This window comes from Ipomoea triloba, chromosome 1 (assembly GCF_003576645.1).
Source record: "Ipomoea triloba cultivar NCNSP0323 chromosome 1, ASM357664v1".
In the NCBI taxonomy this organism is placed as follows: Eukaryota; Viridiplantae; Streptophyta; class Magnoliopsida; order Solanales; family Convolvulaceae; genus Ipomoea; species Ipomoea triloba.
The window spans coordinates 30,701,053-30,722,040 of record NC_044916.1 but is presented as its reverse complement, the minus strand read 5'-3'; the positions used below and the strand labels follow the sequence as shown (position 1 = coordinate 30,722,040).

General features: G+C 34.1%; 3 protein-coding genes across 5 annotated transcripts; 2 read left to right on the top strand and 1 right to left on the bottom strand.

The window, feature by feature from the left end:
* The first annotated feature begins 274 nt into the window (after window positions 1–274).
* Window positions 275–4,285, top strand: LOC116026213 (probable methyltransferase PMT2). 3 transcript variants are annotated; one of them, XM_031267708.1, is made up of 7 exons: window positions 275–441; window positions 1,283–1,937; window positions 2,050–2,260; window positions 2,461–2,755; window positions 3,030–3,404; window positions 3,485–3,562; window positions 3,688–4,285. In XM_031267708.1, the coding sequence occupies exons 2-7, from the start codon at window positions 1,290–1,292 to the stop codon at window positions 3,926–3,928; spliced, it is 1,848 nt and encodes a 615-aa protein (XP_031123568.1). In that variant the 5' UTR covers window positions 275–441; window positions 1,283–1,289; the 3' UTR covers window positions 3,929–4,285. The 3 variants fall into 3 exon arrangements, with proteins under 3 accessions (XP_031123568.1, XP_031123563.1, XP_031123555.1); XM_031267703.1 differs by having other exon boundaries at window positions 275–574; XM_031267695.1 differs by having other exon boundaries at window positions 275–605.
* Window positions 4,286–9,617: 5,332 nt separating this feature from the next.
* Window positions 9,618–11,365, top strand: LOC116001850 (protein PHYTOCHROME KINASE SUBSTRATE 1). Its single transcript, XM_031241802.1, has one exon. It carries the CDS (start codon window positions 9,776–9,778, stop codon window positions 11,141–11,143), a length of 1,368 nt encoding a protein of 455 aa, XP_031097662.1. The 5' UTR covers window positions 9,618–9,775; the 3' UTR covers window positions 11,144–11,365.
* Window positions 11,366–15,265: 3,900 nt separating this feature from the next.
* LOC116031063 (sphinganine C4-monooxygenase 1-like) lies at window positions 15,266–19,452 on the bottom strand. The gene is made up of 2 exons (XM_031273477.1): window positions 19,031–19,452; window positions 15,266–15,992 (listed from the first exon to the last, which is right to left on the bottom strand). Exons 1-2 carry the CDS (start codon window positions 19,247–19,249, stop codon window positions 15,438–15,440), a joined length of 774 nt encoding a protein of 257 aa, XP_031129337.1. The 5' UTR covers window positions 19,250–19,452; the 3' UTR covers window positions 15,266–15,437.
* Between the last annotated feature and the right edge of the window lie 1,536 nt (window positions 19,453–20,988).

Sequence of the window (20,988 nt, the reverse complement as noted above, 5' to 3'; positions counted from 1 at the left end):
ATAAGGTTGTTCAAAAATAATGGGTGAAGCGAAAAGCACCTATATTTGAGAAATAAATTTATAATTACCTATATTTGAAAATAAATTTTTAAAATATCATATTTGGTAAAAAAACTCATCATAGTAGAGTATACATCTTTATTCTTGCGTGGGTCCCGTTAGGATGATTTGATCTGCGTCCTGATTGGATCGCATTTTAGACATCGAGACGTGGTTTGCACTGTAGCAAACGCGCTTTAGTTTAGACTGATGATTATTTATCGGAGGAACAAAACACTTGGGAGAAAAAGAACCAAAGATCGAAGATCCAAGATTTCACTTTTGTCGTATTTTTGATCACTATTAGTATTTAGTATCCTTTCTACTCGGACTCCCTCTGCCACAAGGAGAGTTAAAAGGGAGAGACAACCCAGCTTGATCTTCAAGATCAAGAGAGATAAGGTTTGCGACTGAATTTTTTTCTTCTTCTTTCTTCACTAAAATTCTTTGTGGGTGGGCTCTGTTTCAATATTCTTGATTGAGGACTACGTCTCCATAAAGCGAAAAGCAGCGCTTGAAGATCGTCCAAGAACAAGTGTGTTTTCTTGATTTCTTTTATGCCATTGGTAATGCGATTTGATCCTATACATTCTACATATTATCCTTGTTTGAAATCTGCACGTTTTTTTAGGTTGTGATGAATGACTGTAGAATTGGTTTGTGGATTTTGCGATAAAGTTTTGTTCTTGGATGAGCTGTTATGGTTAATTGGCCTAATCTAGGAGCTGAGTCTTTCTTTTTTTTTTTGTATGATACCGTATTTATGCCTTTCTCACATTGGCAAGCTTATTTTGTCTGAATGTGCTTGGAATTTTTGGTGTGATAGATATGGGATTGTTGCATTAACGACAAGATCGTATCTTTTCTTTTCATTGGAAAGCCAAAAACAGTTGATCTGATTATTCTGATTGGTGGGTGAGAATATAGTAGTGTTTTTTCCCCTGGATCTGCATTTATTGAGGTTGTTAAGTGCATCCTTTTTGGGGGTTGAGACTTGAGATATCCATCTGTGCATTTAGATCTCTTTGATTCTAGTTAGTTTGGATTTCAGTAATGTCTTGGCTGATTCAAAAGCTCTGTAGATTCTATTTACCTTTCATAACCAATTTTCCTTGGGGGGAGGACCTAATATTTACTTTAAGTGACTAGATCATAATTCAAGGTATTATTGTTTGGAGTATTATGATGATCTGTGTTACTTTTCTTGTTTGCCCTTGCTAAATTATTGTGGAAACTATTTCAGGGCTGTAATGGCAAACAAACCAGTGTCAGGGGACAATCGGACTAGGAGTTCTGTGTCGATATTTATTATAGCTGGTCTTTGTTGTTTCTTCTATTTACTGGGAGCATGGCAAAGGAGTGGGTTTGGGAAGGGAGACAACATAGCTTTGGAGGTGACTAAGACCACGGATGACTGCAATGTGATGCCGAATCTCAATTTCGAGAGCCATCATGGTGGTCAGCCCGGTAGTGTTGATGAACCGGACTCAAAAGTGAAAGAGATCAAGCCTTGTGATGCTCAATACACTGATTACACCCCATGCCAAGATCAAAGCCGTGCCATGACTTTCCCGAGAGAAAATATGAACTACCGAGAGAGGCATTGCCCTCCTCAGGAAGAGAAGCTGCATTGCCTTATTCCAGCGCCTAAAGGATACGTTACCCCATTTTCGTGGCCAAAGAGTCGTGACTATGTTCCTTATGCTAATGCACCGTACAAGAGCTTGACAGTGGAGAAGGCCATTCAAAACTGGATTCAGTACGAGGGGGATGTGTTTAGGTTCCCGGGAGGAGGGACTCAGTTTCCTCAAGGAGCAGATAAATATATCGATCAGCTTGCTTCGGTGATCCCAATTGATAATGGGGTTGTCCGGACTGCGTTAGACACTGGTTGTGGGGTATGCTTCCTATAAAAATATCCCCAATTTTTTATACACCTCTGCCTCTGCACCCGACATCATTATAATCTCTTGCTGTTTTTCTGAACTAATGAATGCACTGTAATCATAGGTTGCGAGTTGGGGTGCTTATCTCTGGAAGAAGAATGTTATAGCTATGTCATTTGCCCCGAGAGACTCACATGAAGCTCAGGTTCAGTTTGCCCTTGAAAGGGGTGTCCCTGCTGTTATTGGTGTCCTTGGGACCATCAAGATGCCATATCCTGCCCGAGCATTTGATATGGCTCATTGTTCTCGTTGTCTAATCCCCTGGGGAGCTGCTGGTAAGAATCATACACTCAAACGTCAAACAGAGAGAATACAGTTGCAAAAAACTTAATTATTTCCAATTTTAGTTCAGAACTGAATTATGATTCTTCTGTCAAACTGTCCCTTAAAAAATGAAATTTTGGTGCACAAAATCTATTATTTATTGAATTATAGCAGCGGCCCTTGAACGATCTTTGTTCTTTCTCCTTGACAGATGGAATCCTCATGATGGAAGTTGATCGAGTTCTTAGACCTGGTGGCTACTGGGTTCTTTCTGGCCCTCCTATCAATTGGAAAAATAACTACAAAGCCTGGCAACGTCCTGAAGATGAACTTCGCGAAGAACAAAAGAAAATTGAAGAGGTTGCTAAACTTCTCTGCTGGGAGAAGAAGTCTGAGAATGGTGAAATTGCAATTTGGCAGAAGAGGATGGATGCTGACTCATGCCGTGCGGCACAAGAGAATTCTAGGGCTACATTTTGTGAATCTGCAGACCCGGACGATGTTTGGTATGTGGTAGAAACTTAACCTTTTGAGTCATATTCGTTCAAAATTCCAATCAATTTGTAGCATTTCCTCCCACTTGGTGAACAAAGGGAAAAGAGTACGGAGAACATAATTCATTCCATATGCCATTAGCATTTATTTTCTAGCGTTGCAAAGAAAAAGGAGAATTATTCATACATTACCATCTTTTGAACGGGTTCTCTTCAAAGAAGTAATATTGCACATCTGCATAGCGTCTCCTTGCCTATATGCCTGATTTGCCGTTTTCTTTTACAGGTATAAGAAGATGGAGACATGCATAACTCGGTCACCCAATCCTAACATTGACGAGACTCTCAAGCCATTCCCACAGAGACTGAACGAGGTTCCCCCGAGAATTGCCAGTGGGTCAGTCTCAGGAATCTCGGTTGAGCAATACCAAGAAGACAACAGAAAGTGGAAGAAACATGTCAGTGTTTACAAAAAAATCAATAAACTCCTCGACTCGGGAAGGTATCGTAACATACTGGATATGAATGCTGGATTGGGAGGTTTTGCTGCAGAGCTTACATCTCCCAAGACATGGGTTATGAATGTCATGCCCACAATCGCCAAGAAAAATACTTTGGGTGTTATATATGAACGAGGAATGATCGGTATCTACCACGACTGGTATGATTCTCTCTTATGCATACTTTGGATGTTATACTTATATACTGTCTGCTCATTGATGTCTTATCTGATTCTGACAGGTGTGAAGCCTTCTCCACGTACCCGAGGACTTATGATCTCATTCATGCTAACGGTGTCTTCAGTTTATACAAGGATAAGTGAGTATTCTTTTCTTTTAGGTTCTTGCATTTAGAATAGAAGCTAAAATCTGAACAGGAAGACCTTCTGGCACTAGACAATGATGATTTTTTTTTTTTTTTTTAAATAAACGCAAATCATATAGGTGTGATTTTGAAGACATTCTTTTAGAGATGGACCGAATTCTACGCCCAGAAGGGGCAGTTATTGTCAGGGACGAAGTGGACGTGCTGGTAAAGGTGAGGAAGATAATCGGGGGCATGCGATGGGACTTCAAACTGATGGACCACGAAGACGGGCCCCTCATTCCCGAGAAAATCCTGATTGCAGTCAAGCAGTACTGGACTGTGGGCGACAACAACAACAACTCCACTTCCACGCGATGATGAGAATGCTGGCATGGAAGACGAGGAACGGCTCGCTCTCAATGGTATGGGATTATACAAGCAGTTAATTAAAGCTTTGATTATCTGTGCACCATTCATTTTACCACAGGAAATTTTGGTCTTCAACAGGTTCACATAATGAGTAGTAGGCTGTAATGGTGTAATTTATTTCCTTTTGCAGTAACTGCAGATAAATTTAGTAGTGTAACATTATGTTCTTCTTGAGGTTTTACCCTCTCTTGGGAAACCAGCTTTTGCTTTCATGTCAAAGACACAGCCTGATCAAATTAGTGTACTGTTCATTTTTCTCAAAATTTTTGTGGCTCATATATTGATATTTCTTAACATATTATTATAGTCGAAATTTTATTTTGAATGCGTTAATATTTGAAGTAGAAGATACTATAATTTTATCCATGATGTGGACAGACTTGCAAATGAAGAATCAAATATGTATTATATTCAATGAATCAAAAGTGAGATTTCGGGGTTTTAATTAAATAAAGAAATAAATGTTGATATTTTTATCACCGATTTATTTTTTGGCATTTTCTAAAAGTACATTGTTTTATTGAAGAAAGAGAAATTTTTATTGGATGAATTGAAGTGTGCAGTGTTAGTAAGGGCTAAATTTTACTTCATGATGTGATAATAATAATAGGATATTTTATCACGTAGGTTTCAGGAAAAGTGTCTACATCAAGAATTTGTGAGAGTGAGTAAAAGTTGGGAGTAAAAAGTATTTTGGGTTAAAAATGGAGTGAATGATACATAATTATATATACCGAGAAAAAGAGTAAGTTGGGAGATTAAAAAATGCCATATAAAGTGTCGGTGAGTAGATTTGACATGTTGATGAGTCATATTCACTTATCCACATTTAATGTATGTTCCTTCTTTTTTCATATAGATTTTGTAATCTAGTGACATAGATTTGTAACTTTAGAATACCTTGTCTAATTTTTTTTAGATGTACTAAACATTTATTTTTTGATTTAATCTTTTAAATTATCAAATTTAATTAAAATTTATAAACTTGGTGGTATCATGATTTGGTTGAATGATGATTATGATTATTATCAATATAAAGTTGTAACCAATAGCTGCAATAGGTGATGAGTTTTACCTACAAAGGTGAAAAATCAACCGATTGCAATTAATCAAATCGTGTATAGCAAAAAAGCATAATTATCACATCAAACCAAACTAATCTTGCCCACAATTATGACCACTTGAAATTTATGATCACTATCCAATGTTAATAAATTTATCTCATAATTTTGATTGTCATTTAATAGATATGCTCTTTAAAATTTTAGGGTATATATTGTGCAATAATTTAAAAATATATGACTTATTGAACATATAAAATAAAATAAAAAAAACCTTCTACACAATATAAGTATTCATTAAAAAAAAAGAAAAGAGAAGAGAGATGCAATCCAAAAATTATACAAGAATATATACACATGCAAGAAAATTATATAAGAAAAATCAGGACCCTTTTGTGGTTATGTAGTAAACACACACGTGACACAACCCGAGCTAGGGCCGAGCCTGCTTATTAAGTTATGGTATCAACATATATATCAAGTCGTGGTAGGGTCAATCAATAAATATTTTTATTTTTATTTTAAAAAAAAACCTAATTATACCATACAGGCAAACTATTCTGTAGATCCGAAATATTCACAGTTTACCTACTAAATGTTTACAATTTACCTTTTAAAAATTCACAATTTGTATACTACGAACACACAATGTGAATGGTCACAATTTACATACTAAATTTTCACAATGTTAACATACACAATTTATGTGTTTTGACTTAAAAACACAATTTATATTCTCTATAATTTCACAATTGCGATACTAAAAATACACACTTTAGGGCCATGGTCCACCTCACTAGGTGGACCCGATCAATGGTATAACAACTCTACCATACAAGAAAGTGAACGTAGAGGATAATTTTAAGGAAAAAAGATACCTTCATAATTTTTTTGAGTGTTTAATCTAATAGTACTTTTAATATAATTTTTGAATATATAAGTTTTATTCACCAACAAGAACTAAAGATTACACAAAATTGAAATGTAAATAACTTAATTAAACCCTAAATTTTGAATCGTCCACTCTATTAATATACAATTTCTCTGTGGTATTAATTGAATCAGACACATAAAATAGGTTCGATGAAATGCCTAATTAGAATATATATATTGTGAAAGTAATTTATTGTTGAGGGATGTAGATGAGAGTGATATTGCATGCAGTAGAAATGTCCGACATGGTGCATGTGTGTATGCACATCAGCAGTGTAAACATTAAATAAAAGAATAGGAAAACATATATATATTGTCATTTTATGTGGAGTCAGAATTGGTTGTAATGCATGGATTTTGTGAGGTCAATATTGGTGTAGGCCAAACAAAATTTGGACTACATTATTGATCGAGCTGAGTATGATATGGCTCCAACTTCATGTGGGCCAAAGCATTAATATATATTCCCATTTTAGATGGTTTCCTTAACTATTCACATCATCCTCTAGATTTCCTCTTCACAATATAATATGCAACCCTACAAAACTAGGTTACAACTAAAACACGTTTTAAAAAAACAAAAACAAAATTCAAATACGTTACTTCATTTGATAATTGGTGTATTTGGCCAAACATATGTTTGAAGGTGGAATTAGATTCATAAACATTGATTAAGATGGTTAGGAATGATTTGATTTTGCGTTGTATATGAAGTGTTCACTTTTCGTGCTGATAATAGGAAAATAGTCTTCGACAGAGTGACTCTTACGATCTCTCATGTTTTGATGAGCGAGGACAACAAATGTGTAGAACTCTACCTTAGCTAGTTTTGGGCAAGTTAGCTAGCGAGTGGGAGATTACAGTGTTAGATTGTCCTTTATATAAAATGACCATAGACCAATTCCATTTGTATGCCGGCCTTAAGCTCTTAGACTTGGAGATTGAGATCCTATTGCAGTATTGCCCCTCCATTTGACTAGTCCTCCAATTTACCCCAAAAAATATTTGTATTTTAATTAAAAAGTTTTTATGAGAATTAGCTAGAATTCATGATTTAGTTTTTTTCCAAAAATAAAAAATAAAATAAAAAATCTATGATTGAGGTAGACATCAAGAAGGGAAAAGTATTTTGTTTGATTCCATGAAGAAATTTTTTTTAAAATCTTGATATACAAAGAAAGAGATACACCTATTGGCCCAGATTTTTATTAGTAGTCAATGTGAGACGCATCAAAATCACATGTATTAACTTTTAGTAAACATTTGTTCATCCACACAATGAAAGTTTATTTATGAATTTCATCAGCAAAGAGTATATTGTTTCAATTCACAAAACATTTTTTTGTATGAAGGGAAGATCGAGGAAAGATGAGAGAGTCCAAACTTGAGAAGGAATAATAGTGATAAAGAGAAATTTTAATTTGAGTTGAAATAAAATATAATAAAGTTTAAAATATGAAAGATGGTATCCCTATTTTATACAATCATATATCTTACTTTTCATTAAGACACAACCATTGAATTTGGCAATCAGAAAACAAACTTAAATTTCTACCAACACAGATGATAGATGTAGCCAAAAAAGATAATAATAAAAAAAAATCACCATCACTTTTCAAAAAATAAAATAAAATAAAAAAGGACTATCGCAATGATACCAAATCTAGTAATGTATCTATATGTACATATACACACATACTATACATCATTGGCATTATGCATTGCTAAAAAAAATAGTAGCATTCTTAGCTTGGATTGTCAAAAAATTTAGTCGTTTAAGTTGTTATGTGTGTTTATAGAGTTCTCAGTGATCTATAATTTTTTACAAATCATGATTGTTGATATTCTGCAACCATGACAAAGTTGTTTCTTCCGGTAGAAAGAATATTTGACAAATATGAAATATAAATAAATAAATAAAAGTTCTCCACCCCATTTGTCCATTCTTTTTAGCAACGTAACAATGGTACGGTGGATGTGGTGTTGGTGATAGATGGAGTTATGGAGACTTCCCCTTTGCCCCATTTTAAAGGAGTTCATTTCTAAATTTCTGTCAAGAGATGAAACTTGAAAGAAATCGAGCAATCAATATGTAGCCATGTAGGAGAAGTAAACTTTTTAAAACTTTAAATTGATTGTAAAAATTTTTTGATTCAAAAAGTGGTTCAAAATTAAATTTTGTTAAGGTTTCCAATCACCTTTGATGGATGGAATTTTTTTAAAAAAATCCATTAGTTTTTGTATAATTTTTAAATTAGTCAAAAAAAAAAGTGTGTCTTAATTGATAATTGTGAAAACAATAGTTCTGAGAATGATATTATTATTGATTAATCCATAATGAGTTAATAGAAATGATAAATGATAAACTTCAAAAAAAAAAAAAAGAAATGATAAATGATAATATTTTTAATATAGATAATAAATTCTAGTGTGTATAGAATAAAAAGTCCTAATAAGTAATAATAACGGCCTAATTGGTGAATTTCCAGTAACTTTCAAGTGGGGCAAAGCATTTACATTCCAGAATTCTACCATCAATTCATCTTTAATTGCATTTGGGATAATGACACTGCTATGAGGTTTTGATTGAACAACTATGCTCATGTATAAAAGGCTTATATCTTTCCAACTCATCAAGAACTTTTAGAAAAAAAAAATTTTAGTATACTCTAACCTATTAATAGTACCAGTTTGACAATTTTGTTGACTCTGATTGAAATAAAACTTGAACCTAGACCTTTCTTACACAGACTAACAATAATGTCATCAAATCACAAATTACCTGATAAAGTTAGAATAAAAACATACAAAAAGGAGAAAAAATCAAAACAATCAGTGCAATATATAAGCTATATGTTGTAATTGAAAAAAAAATCATGTTCTTAAGAATAAAAAAATTAAAGAATTAAAATAAGCATAGTCATATATTTTGTGCCATTTAAAAAATTCGATATTAAGTCAGTATAAAATAGACTAACAATTAATTATCTGCAAAGTCTTAACTTGTAACGTTATAAAAATATTACTTTATAGAATTAGTTTCATCGATTATTACAATATGTTCTTTATGTGATTGTGGTGCATAGTAACTATATTTTTACCAATATAGACTTTGGTTTGGTCATATGAATGAAAAGGAAGTTCAAACTCTCATTCTAGCTAATTGAACCAATTTAACATTAACTTGACAATCTTGATTTTTAGTTAACAACTGTTTGTTTAGCATAATGTTAGCCAACCCAATCATGGTATTTGCTTAAAATTGTGCCAGCAAGCAAAGGTCACTATCACAATAATGAACCAAAAATCTTATGTAAAGATAATTTGATATCAAGAGAAGGGTTACCATCTTTATTAGCTATCATCTTTTTCGTTCTATTTTCGGAGCACAATTTAACTGGTCAATCACCCAAAAAATTTAATAATTTAGCTTCGTTGACACTCATAGGATCAAGTACTTTGTGGGATGATGATTTCCTCTAAGATTTACCCCTATAAGATAAAGGTTGTGAGAGACTCTCGGGATTAGAATGTAATTGTTAACGTCTCCTTCAATGACAGCAACGGAGCCCTCCCTGTCCCATCTCATCCTATAATTATATGTGGAGCCATTTCTGTTTCTTCAAAGAACTTTTCAAATTCTATATAGAGTTTAAGCTCAGATCCTTAATAGACCTGCCTTCATAATACTTCTTTATTGAATCATTTCCCCCTATTTTCCCTCTTTGTTTGCTTGTTAAAACCAAATTACCAAAAAAACTATTTCTGTACCCAAAAAAAAAAAAAAAAATTGTTTGTTTCAATGGCTATGGTTGTGTTAACTTCGGAACCAAACACCAAAACCACAAAAGCCATCTCCTTTCCTTCATACTTGAACTGTGGTGATGAAGAAAGCTTTGAACTCAAGATTGGTGAGCCAAGTAGAGGCATTAATCCCTTCATTTCTGGCACCAGAAAGCATGTCCATCATCTCGAGGCAAACAAAGCGGAAGATGGAGAAATCGACGTTTTTTCTGCAGAAAAGTACTTCAGGGAAGCAGTGGAAGAAGAAGAAGAAGAAGAACATCCTAGGAATGCTGCAAACAGCACCCCAAAGTACCATCATAAGAAGGATGATGATCCAGCAGAGGAGGTAGTAGTAGTAGTAGATCCCGTGAAGCCAAAAAGCCGGCCAAGAACTCCCAGCACCCGATCTGAATCGAGCTGGAATAGCAGAAGTTTGCTGGTGCAGAAAGTGCCAAGAACTGATCATCAGCAGCCTAAGAACTCTAGCAGATTTGGGAGGAGTTTCTTGGCTAGCATTGGCTGCAATTATTGCTCTTGCAGAGACAAGAATTCTCTTGATGTTGAGGAAAAAATCGGCGAAATTAGCTTCAACAGAAGAAGTCCTGGAAGAGCTGAAAAGCCACCCCTCAGCAGAAATATGCAAATCAAGGATTTCCCAGTTTTCTATCCCAGAAATGGAAACATAGGGGCTAAGAAGAAGCTGCAAGAGGAAGAAGAGGAAATGAAGAGAAACTCCATAGAGGTTTTTGGCTCTCCTGTACTAGATAAGCCTGGGAGGAAATCCTTTAACCTTGAGAGAAGGCTAACAATGGTGGCTTGGGATGCAATTGCTCCAACAAGATCAGAGAACGAAAACCCCCTCAGCTCCAATGGAATTATTGACTACGATACAGCAAGCGAAGCAAGCTCAGACTTGTTCGAGATCGAGAGCTTCCCAGGCAATTCCAATCCATTCCTCCCCTGTGTCACTCCAACAACATCTTACGCCCCAAGCGAGGCCAGCATAGAGTGGAGCGTCGTGACAGCCAGCGCAGCTGATTTCTCGATAGCATCAGACACAGAAGAGCCCAAAATTCTCTCCTCATCAGCAAGCTTTCACAGATCAATCCAAAATGGAAGAGAATTAATGGCCAAGGAGAAGACAAAGCGGCTCCCAAGCATTCTCCTCGGGTGCAAGAGCCAGAAGGCGGTCGTTGTTGCTGGAGACGCGTACAGAACAGCAACTGAAAAGGCGGGGGCTCGAAGGCACCACAGCTCAGAGGCCTTTATGCCATTGACAAGGTTTCATGCTGAGAGCAAGATAGCAACAGGTTTTGGTGTCAGAAATGCAGGGTCATTCTCTGCCTCCATCTCTAACCGCGAGGCGCATGTGTTGTATATCTAGATATATATGTAGATTTCACTTCTCAGAAACTGAATTTCCATGAATAAAAAGAGTCCATTTCATGTGTGTATGGATATGGACTCTGTGAGCATCTTCTTTGTCCATAGTTCTGCTGTTTTGGATGTATGCATTTGGCTAAACACTGAAAAAGCCCAAACTTCTGTTCTCCATTTTTAGGAATCATACCATATATGGATACAAAATCTCCACTTACCTTTCCCATCTAACTCTTGCTTACCATTTAATGCCAAAAGTTATAGCTAGTAGTGAAAACGTAACTTTATTTCTTTATATCACCACATTTTTGAATGTCAGAGTGTTAGACTTAATCCTTCCTACCTCTACCCAGCAATCCCCTAGTCACCTGGTGTTGGACTTGATCCTCACTAGCCTCCGCCCAACAGAAACAAAACATCAGAACAAACTAAAAGCTTCAATTTGGAAAACACTATTGAAAGAACAGTTTTAAATCCACAAAATCTTGAAATTTTGCCATTCTAATAGTAACCCAAAGTTCTCTGATTAGCTCAGGCAATAATAGCATTGAATCTAGGCTGAGCCAGTGATTGAGATTCTGCCATTAGAGCTTTCTCTGAGACTGCAAAACATAGTATTAGAGTGAATAATGTTTTGTATTGATCCACTGCACATTTCTGTTTTGTCAGATAATGACAGTGAGATGCCTATTCTAGTCCACCATTAATTCTCTTCTCTCCCACCCATGAAAGCTTAAAAGGGACAGATGTAGCAGACATCTGAAATAGGAGAATGGGGACACCACCATTGATGATGAAAACAATGTAAGCTAAGAATGTCTTGTAAGGTAGCTCGCTGGTTTCATGAGAGTCACAATTTTCCGATCACAACTCAGGCTTGGCTAACCACCTTCATTATCACAGATACCTACCCTACACAAACATGTAAGGATCCCATCCATACATGTCCCATCATATAATGCCTACACAAAAACACAAATAAATTAAATTAAAGCTACAGAAAATTTTAACTCATCACCTTAATCACAACATTACAAGCAACAAGTGGACCATCTTTTTTTTTTTATTATCTTTTTTTTTATTATCAAATTGAAGCATGTGCTCTATCTCAACTAAAAGTCTAAACTGATAATTAGACTGCACATTTATGTTATATATTATTTATGCTCAACATCTTCTACACTATAGGTAATAGCTGCAAGTTTCCATCGTTATCCAAAAACTTTCATAAAGAATCATGTATTATTAGTGTACCCTAAAAAGAAAAAAGAAGAACATTCATTTTTAGGTGTGAGTGAACAGAGTAACTAACATATATATATATGTAGTCAGACCGAAGACCCTGATGCATTTCATTTAGGTTTGAGTTAACAGAACAACAACCTACCTATGAAGTACGCATACATAATAGATTGTCGTGTCGCGTATGGGCACAAAGGCATGCAATATTTGAAAGGTAGGGATCAACCCGGCCTTAATACTTGTGGCGCTTATAATCATTACTTGCCTTATTCCACTAATTGTCAAATATGACAATTAACTCTTCAATATACAAGATCTTGTCATATCAATTTTTTAAAAAAATTTTAAATAATAATGCCGCACAATAAAACATTTCAAATTTAACTCATGACTTCATTAGAAAAGTCAAATAACTTTGATAATTAATCTATACCATAGTAATTTCACTTCTTTCTTTTTTCTTGCAAAGTAAATTCACTTATAAACATGGTTGAAAAAATCGCTAGGCACTCAGGAGCGCCTAAGCAGGGATTAATCGGCACCTAGGCGCCCGTGTACTTTTTTATTTTTAATAATTTGTTAAATTTTTTTAATTATTCAAGACTTGATAATTATAAATTATTTAATACTTTAATAGTTAATATTAAAATATTAAATATTAATCTAGTTTGAACAATTCAAGTTATTTTGCTCAAAATGATATCGTTTTAAGTGAAATATCCCATTTAAAAAGGAAGGAACAAAAGCTAATCAGTCAACTAGACAACCTAGTCGGCGCTTAAGAAGCCTAGACGGTCAGCGTCTAACCGGTCTAGGCAGCGCTAGGCGGATTAATCGGCGTCTAGGCAGGATTTTTACAACCTTGCTTATAAATACAGAATACATATGAGTATATCACACTTAAACAAAAGGGCATACAGGATGTCGGCATCAAAGGTGGTTGCCAAAACGACGTCAATAATGTAGGAAATGAAGAACACTACTACAACTTCAAAAAATAGTGAAAATATATACAAAGGTAACTAAAATCCAAAAATTGACAAGACCTCAGCCTCAGGCTTATGCCACCACCTAATTAAAGAAAAGTCTACTAAAAGCAAAACACATTACTAGCTGGCATGTGTGTGTGTTGCATCATATTCACAACTTATTCCATTAACTAAAGTATATAATTTCAACTTTATGAATGAATAAATTTCAAGAAAATTTTCTCAACTTTCAACACTAACTTAAACTTTATATTAGTCAGAATCAATCTGATTATAAAGTATTAAAAAGTTATGGTACCAAAAAAGGAAAAAGTTTGTCCAGTTAACATATGCATGTATCATGTTGTTTTCTTTAGAGTCAGAGACTGATTAATTGACTGCCGATCTGCCCACTTCGCCGTCCGGTGACCACAAATGACAAACCATGTTGTTGGTACCACCGGACTGGAGAAGCAAACCAAGACCTATGGTGACTATAAAAGGCATAAAAGCAAATGAACCCTGAGACCTAATTTTGAGTAGTTGTGAGTATGTGGGGTCATTTAATAAGAATATATATTTAAGGGAGAAAATTTACTCCAAGATAACTATAAAAGGAAAATCGATTAATGTAAAAAGAAATGAGATAAAGACTCGCTATATTTGGTAAATATTGTTTTGAGATTACAAAATTAGGTTTGTGAATGAGACAAAATATGTCCTACAATACAATGATTATTGACCTATTTATAAAAGAAGTTTAATTGCTTTTTTAATAACATCTCATGTGACATGGGTGTAAATTTAACGACTCCTTTAATAGTGCCACAACCCCCATGTGACCCAAATGTTGAGTTAGCTCCATTTCTTTGACCCGACCCCTTCTGATCTTCTCATATCCTCAACCCGTCTAGACCAACCCAACCCTCCTAGGATAACCCCGAGGTTGACATTCTTGGTCTGGACTTTAAGGTTAATGGGTTGAAATCCTTACCACAAACACGAATCGATTTGTAAACAAGTTGACACGATAGACATGTTTTGTTAACATGTTTCGGGTCGTGTTGACACGATATGCACAAAACTCGTTTAAACTTGCTAAACTTATTAATATATTTTTTAAAAAAAATTGAAGTAAAGTCACCAATCTCAGTCTTACATTTGAAAAAAAAAATCGAATGGATCATATCAAATTAAGGAGAAAAACAAATGGTTGCATGCATTTTCGTAATTATCAACAATTTTACTATTTAAAATTTACAATTCTCATACTTTTTCAAGTTTGTACATTTAGTATTAATAGTTTGACATTTAATATTAACATTATGCATATTTAGTATTAAAATATTGTACTTACAAAAATACGAAAATGCGTTACATCTAGGGGTTCAATTTTAGAGCTTATGACTGTGTTTTTTATTTTATTTGGTTTAGTAGCTCACTTTTTACTACTTAAAGGTCTAGCTTTTACTATTTAGATTTAAATTTTAACTTTTTTGTTGATTTTATAAAATTTACCAGGTATATATACATATTTAATTGTTAAATATTGCATATTTAAAAAACAATGAGGAATCACTTTATTATATAGATAGCCTCTCAATTGATTAGATAGATAGCCTTTCATTGTCTTGGGCAAACATCTTGGTAATTAATGTAGAACAGATAAGATGCAAGCATATTGGTTTGAAAGAAAATTAAAGTTCCATCCATTAATGAGAATGGTCCTTCATTGAATCAAAGGCCATTACAGCTAAGCAGATGGTTTAATAAGGAAGGTGAGGTGTGAAAAATAGAGCCACATCCACACCCCTGAGAACACACATTTCCAAGCCAACTCAAAAAAAGTCTTCTTGGATATAAATAGATGAAAGGAAAAAGAAAAAGAAAAAAAAAATAGAAACACAGGGATCAAATGTCAAGCTCTAAACTGAACTCCTTTATTAATTTCAAACACACTAAACAAAGAACAACTAAATATACAACAATATATGCAAATATATAGATATATTATATATACAAACTGAAAATGTCATCAAATGTCTGAGAAGCAAAATATTCTGTGAGAAACAATTAAAATGGGCCTTGTTATTCGTTGTTGCAATCTTTAGTAGGCCTAGCTTCGAAACCCCCATCTGCTCTCCGCTCTACTTCGTAAGGCATGTAAGTGCCAAGTATTCTATCCCATGTTACAAAGAAAGGTTGTGAAAAGTTGTACTTTGTGCCATATAACTGGTGATGAATGTCATGGTAAGCTGAGTTATTCTTAAAGAAGGTTTGGAATAGATTCCCTGGCAACCATAGTCCACAGTGATCATCAACAGTCTTGACAGTAGCAAAGGAGAAAAAGAAAATTGAAACTCGAGGAGACATGCCCGAGGCAAGGAAAGCCATAGCACCACCAACGGTATCAAGAATAAGTCCCTCTAGAGGATGATTGTATAGAGCTCCAAAAGCATACGGGACAATAAGTCGATGATGCTGAGAATGGATGTGTCGATACAAAAACTTGTTTTGGTGCATGTACCTGTGCATAAAATATTGCCACGTATCTAACACCACCATAGCAACAATAAATTGCCTTGCAAGAACAAGACCTGATGCCTGCTGATCTAGGACAGTCTCACTATCATTTGCAGTGACCTGCACAGAAACAGATGTCTAGAGATAAGAATTGAAAGCACCATATACGACACAAAAAGTTGACACATGAAAAGCAGATGACTAACAAAGTGACAGAGGTGCAAGACTTGTTAATGAAGTCATGCACCAAAACAAGGTATAGTAGTCCCCGACTAAGAAGTATTTTATGTTCCATATTAAATGAAGTTTTTGATAGGTCAAGTTTGTTTCCTTTGTGTTTTTTTTAATTGCATCAACACAGTGCAACAAAAAGGGAATAAAATCAATTTCTTGGACTATCCAAATAGACTCAGCATAATCACATGTGTAGCTTAGAAAAGGAGTAAATCAACTCCTCATTATTCAGTTGCATTATGTTCCCACACCTGAGATATTAAATGTAAAAACTGATACAAGAGCCAGAACAAGAAATTTCACTATGGCCATTAAGACTATCAGGAATTAGGAAAATTACCTTACTTATGTTAAAAGTTAAAACCAAAACGTACATTGAATGAAATGTCAAACAAATGAAACAACCATTAAGGTAAAACTTTCACACAAATTAAAGTACTCATCAAAAGCGATGACTAAATTATAATATGTGATCGAATTGCATATAGCCTTAGAAGCTTTTAACTGTGGCATAATGCAGTTGAACTTTCATTTGGTATACCTAAAATCGCTCTCAAGTATTGATTTTTCACTCGTTAGATCATTCTCTTTGATAGGTGAGTATATAACTTTATTATAAGGCACCAAGGGGTGACAATCCTTCACTACACTATACAAAAAAGGACCACCAGGGAGCAATATATGTTCCATCCTATTGTAGAAGCCAGCAAATAGTTAGGAATTCTCTATTACACATTTACACCACAAAAAATATATGTGCAATGATGATTTAAGAATCTTATGATGAGAGAACTTTTACTGAAATATAATGATTTGGAAGCGTTTTACCAAAAGCTAATACAATATGCAACTTTTTTATATAAGTGAGTTTTCAAATATGAAACTTTCACATTTCAATAGTAGATATTCTGCAAAAGTGCACTTTGTAAATGCAGTTTAGCAAGCTCCATTCCTTAAATGCATCTTCTGAATCTACTCATATTTCCTTACTCTCAGATCACATTTTCAATAATAGATATTCAGCAAAAGTGAACTTTGTAAATGCAGTTTAGGCGTTTAGCAAGTTTTATTCCTTAAATGTGTCTTATGAATGCCACTCATATTTCATTAATCTCAAATGCTCCTTTAGCTTTCTTTTCTTTTCTAACTCCATAGTTCCCAAAAATAAACTCCTCTCCCTCTCTCTCTCAACAAAAGTCAAGCATGGGAACAAAAAGAAACATAGCATATGAAGAAATGAAAAGGGACTTAATCTCCCCTCTAAAACTCTCTTCTCACAGACACAAGTTTTTGACTTGTATGACTTTCTTTTAAGCTTTGAAGACTAACTCTAGAACACTACCACCTGTTTATGTGATTTGGGCCAGCTGGTTGCTGGTGAGTGGGCCAGTAAACACTGTAAGTTTCAGGCAGTAACTGCTGCAGTTTTATGAAGGAAGCCCTGGGTCTAGTGCTTGTAAAGTATTCTGCTTAGACAAGAACAGGTTTTTCAAAAAAAAAAAAAAATAAAGACAAGAACAGGTTGGAAAGATGCTTTTTGTTAATGCAGCTTCATCTTTCAGAAAGCCAACATTTTGAAATGCAGGTCTATCTAAAGCCACATTTTGAGCCAATCACTTACACATTTTCATAATGCTTATCCCATTCATTTATGTTTTAATAAAGAAAGATTAATTTATTGGATAGTAAATTAAAAAATGTCTAATAAAAGCTGGCAGGATATTTGGCACAGAGAGGTCCTATTCAGTTTAGGAAATAAATACAACTTTTAATTCCATAAAACACATAAACTAGAAACTCATTATATTGCCATCTCAACTGTACACAATCTTATACTCATTCTACCCCTATCTTAAGCTGGCAACTTCTTTCTGATCTGTGAAATATGCAGAATAAAAAAGACTCCAAAGTCCAAAGGAATGATAAGCAATATGGGAAGGAGGGCCCTATCCTACAGCTAAACAAAGAATCGAAAGTTCCTTAGACCAAGGTCTTAGCACAGTTCTTCAAAATCTTGATTTGTAAAATTTCTGTAATGGACAGGGCCCTAAATTGGTATTAGCCACAAATCATTACCTCAAGATTCAGCAACTCTGCCTGATATTAGCAAAACCACATAGACAATGAAAACAAGAAAGGCATGTTGTTGGCCAAAACAACAGCCCTTGGAAACAGCCACTTTCACAAATCAGCTACAGACACATAATTGATCAAGCTAATTTATATTCCTAATTCCTATAGAGGTACTTTCTTCAATGTTCCCCATATGACACAAAACTCATTAACCACACTATTATCCTTGTTGCCTCAATGCAATAACTTTATACTTGATGCCCTAAAATTTAAATAGTCCTGTGGGTTTCTGCAATTATGCTGCAAGGCCCCCAAGTAAGTTGCACCTAAATAAAGTAAAAGAAAAAAAACTACCGTTGATTGGATGTGATAAATCAAACCAACCAAAAACCACCTATAACTAAAAGAAACAACTAATATACCTTGGGTGTAACTTATTGAACATTTCAAAAACATTACCGAAACCATTAAAAGCTTGATATATCATATATATGTAATGTAGGGGCAAATTTAGGAAAAAAATTGTTTCATCCACTATCTTACTGACTAATTACCTATAATCCCTCCTCTCACACTCCTATTCCGTGGATTAGGTCCAAACAAGGAAATAAATCACTTCAACACCTCTTAAAGCATATTTCTATCAATCATATGAACAAAGCCTATATTCGTCATTAACACATCAGCAGATATCTATGATAATACCAAATAGTCATAGGCAAACCAGAAAAGGAAAAAAAAATCCTTCACGAGTAAGTAACAATAATATCAGCACAGAAAAATTTCATCAAATTCATTCACTCGGGCCCCACTACCAAAAAAGAAAAAAGAGAATGAGAATTGAAGCATACCGCGAAGAGGATGGTGGCAACAACTGCCTGCACAGCCTGTTGGAGAATCACACCTTTCACAACTTCCATCTTACTAACTAAGTTCTTCTCATCTTCATCTTTCTTCGAGTGCAACCTGTAATCCTCCAAACCCCCCAGCAACGAATACAGTCCTGAGTACAGCCAATACACCACTATAGGCACAAACGTCCCCAGCAATTCATCCGAAACGTGCTCCATCACAATCCCTGTATACTCTCCGCTCAAACAGACACAATAACTAGGGTTTCAGGTCAACAAATTGTTAGAAAAAGATGAGTATACAGTAAATTAGGATTGATTGATACGAAGCTTTGGATGCAGAGAAAAAAATAATAATAGTATGGAGTTAGTTGTTGTTAGTCAATAGTCATATATATTATCGCCCTTGATACGATCAACTGACAGTTGTTGGTAGATATTTTTGAGACTGCCGAAAACGTGGCACAATTGAAAGCCAAGAGAGAGCCGTCGCGAAAGGCGATCAAAAAGCATTTTCGTCGTAAGTTTATCGGGACCTTTTTGTCCAGGTTGTCAATGTTTGACGATGAGAATCAGCAGCTAATCCAATGGGCCGGTTCACAAAGTTGACCTAGACCAGTCCACCTCTAATATTTAAATCATTTTATTTATTAGTACATTTTTTCAATAAAATTAGAAGAAGAAAAAAAGTCTTTAATAAACTCTCAACTATAAACAAAAAAATAATAATTAATTTCTTAAACTATAAAAAATTTCAATTAAACAAATCAATTAGTTAATTTGATGAAATTAAATTATTAGTCGGTTACTGGTTACCTTTAAATAATCAATAAAAATGTTATTTTATAATTTAATTCAAATAAATTAATATAAAAATTTAAATAAATAAATAAATGTGTGTTTAATGAAAAAGCCAGAGAACTGTTATTTTAATTTTTTTTTAATACAAAATACGGGGTATTTGTTAAAAAATTATCATTTTACTTGCCGATTGCTTCAATTTAATAAGTTATTTTCTAAATTACATCAAAGTGATGAGTTTAAGTGTCTAATTAATTTTTTATAATTTAAAAGCCTAATTATTTTTTAGACTATAGTTTGATAGCCTATTGAATCATTTTCTGAATAAATTAGTGTATACTTTGAATTGTGATTTTATTATTTAATTTGTTTATATATGATTTCTTAGTACTTGGTGAGGATATAAATTATATTATGTGAGCCTCTTTCAACTTAATTGAATAAGACTAACAAATACTCTCTCTATATATATATATATTATTTCTCAATCATCTAAGAAGTTGCCCCTCCAAAATTTGTCTCACTATGGAGCTTTCCCATTACCCCCTTCGATGCTCTTTGTAATGTTGACTTCTGTGTTTTCAGTCACAGCCTTAATTGACCAAAGTGGTTGCTGGTGACAGCCTGTCAGCCTGACAGGGGTGAGATTAGGGAAGCAATATAATTACTTTGACTACGTCAATGGGTTGAATTGAAAGGAAAAGTCCAGGCTAAATTTTGTTTCTAGAATTATTTTCTATTTATTATATTAAAAAAAAAAAACTGAAAACAAAAAGTGTCCTTTTAGTATTGTTTTTCCATTTTCCAGTGGAAAATTTGTTTTTACGTTTTTTCAATCCAACAAGAGATTTGAAAAAAAAAAAAATTCTTATTTTTAATTTTTTTCAAATGCACACAAAAATACAAATATATAACTTTATTTATAATCACTATTACTTACAAATTTCTATATACATCAACTAGCGATTACATATTCTATCATCACCTTCATATATTTATCTTTCCATTACCAACATTATTCATACTATCTATCTACATATTATCTACTATGGCTACATATAATATAATTTTTAATATACACTTTTTAATATTATTTTACATGATGCCATGTATGGATATCATTCCTATCGTCTCTAGCGAAAAGCTCTGTTTGTCTC

What these genes read in the sequence shown, in the direction of transcription:
- LOC116026213 (XM_031267708.1), top strand. Translation starts at nt 1,290, where the DNA reads ATGGCAAACAAACCAGTGTCAGGGGACAATCGGACTAGGAGTTCTGTG. An exon ending in AATCCCCTGGGGAGCTGCTG is followed by an intron (nt 2,261 to 2,460) that starts GTAAGAATCATA and finishes TCTCCTTGACAG; the next exon opens with ATGGAATCCTCATGATGGAA. An exon ending in TTCAGTTTATACAAGGATAA is followed by an intron (nt 3,563 to 3,687) that starts GTGAGTATTCTT and finishes CAAATCATATAG; the next exon opens with GTGTGATTTTGAAGACATTC.
- LOC116001850 (XM_031241802.1), top strand. Translation starts at nt 9,776, where the DNA reads ATGGCTATGGTTGTGTTAACTTCGGAACCAAACACCAAAACCACAAAA.
- LOC116031063 (XM_031273477.1), bottom strand. Translation starts at nt 19,249, where the DNA reads ATGGAGCACGTTTCGGATGAATTGCTGGGGACGTTTGTGCCTATAGTG. An exon ending in TTGCCACCATCCTCTTCGCG is followed by an intron (nt 15,993 to 19,030) that starts GTATGCTTCAAT and finishes GTTTCTGTGCAG; the next exon opens with GTCACTGCAAATGATAGTGA.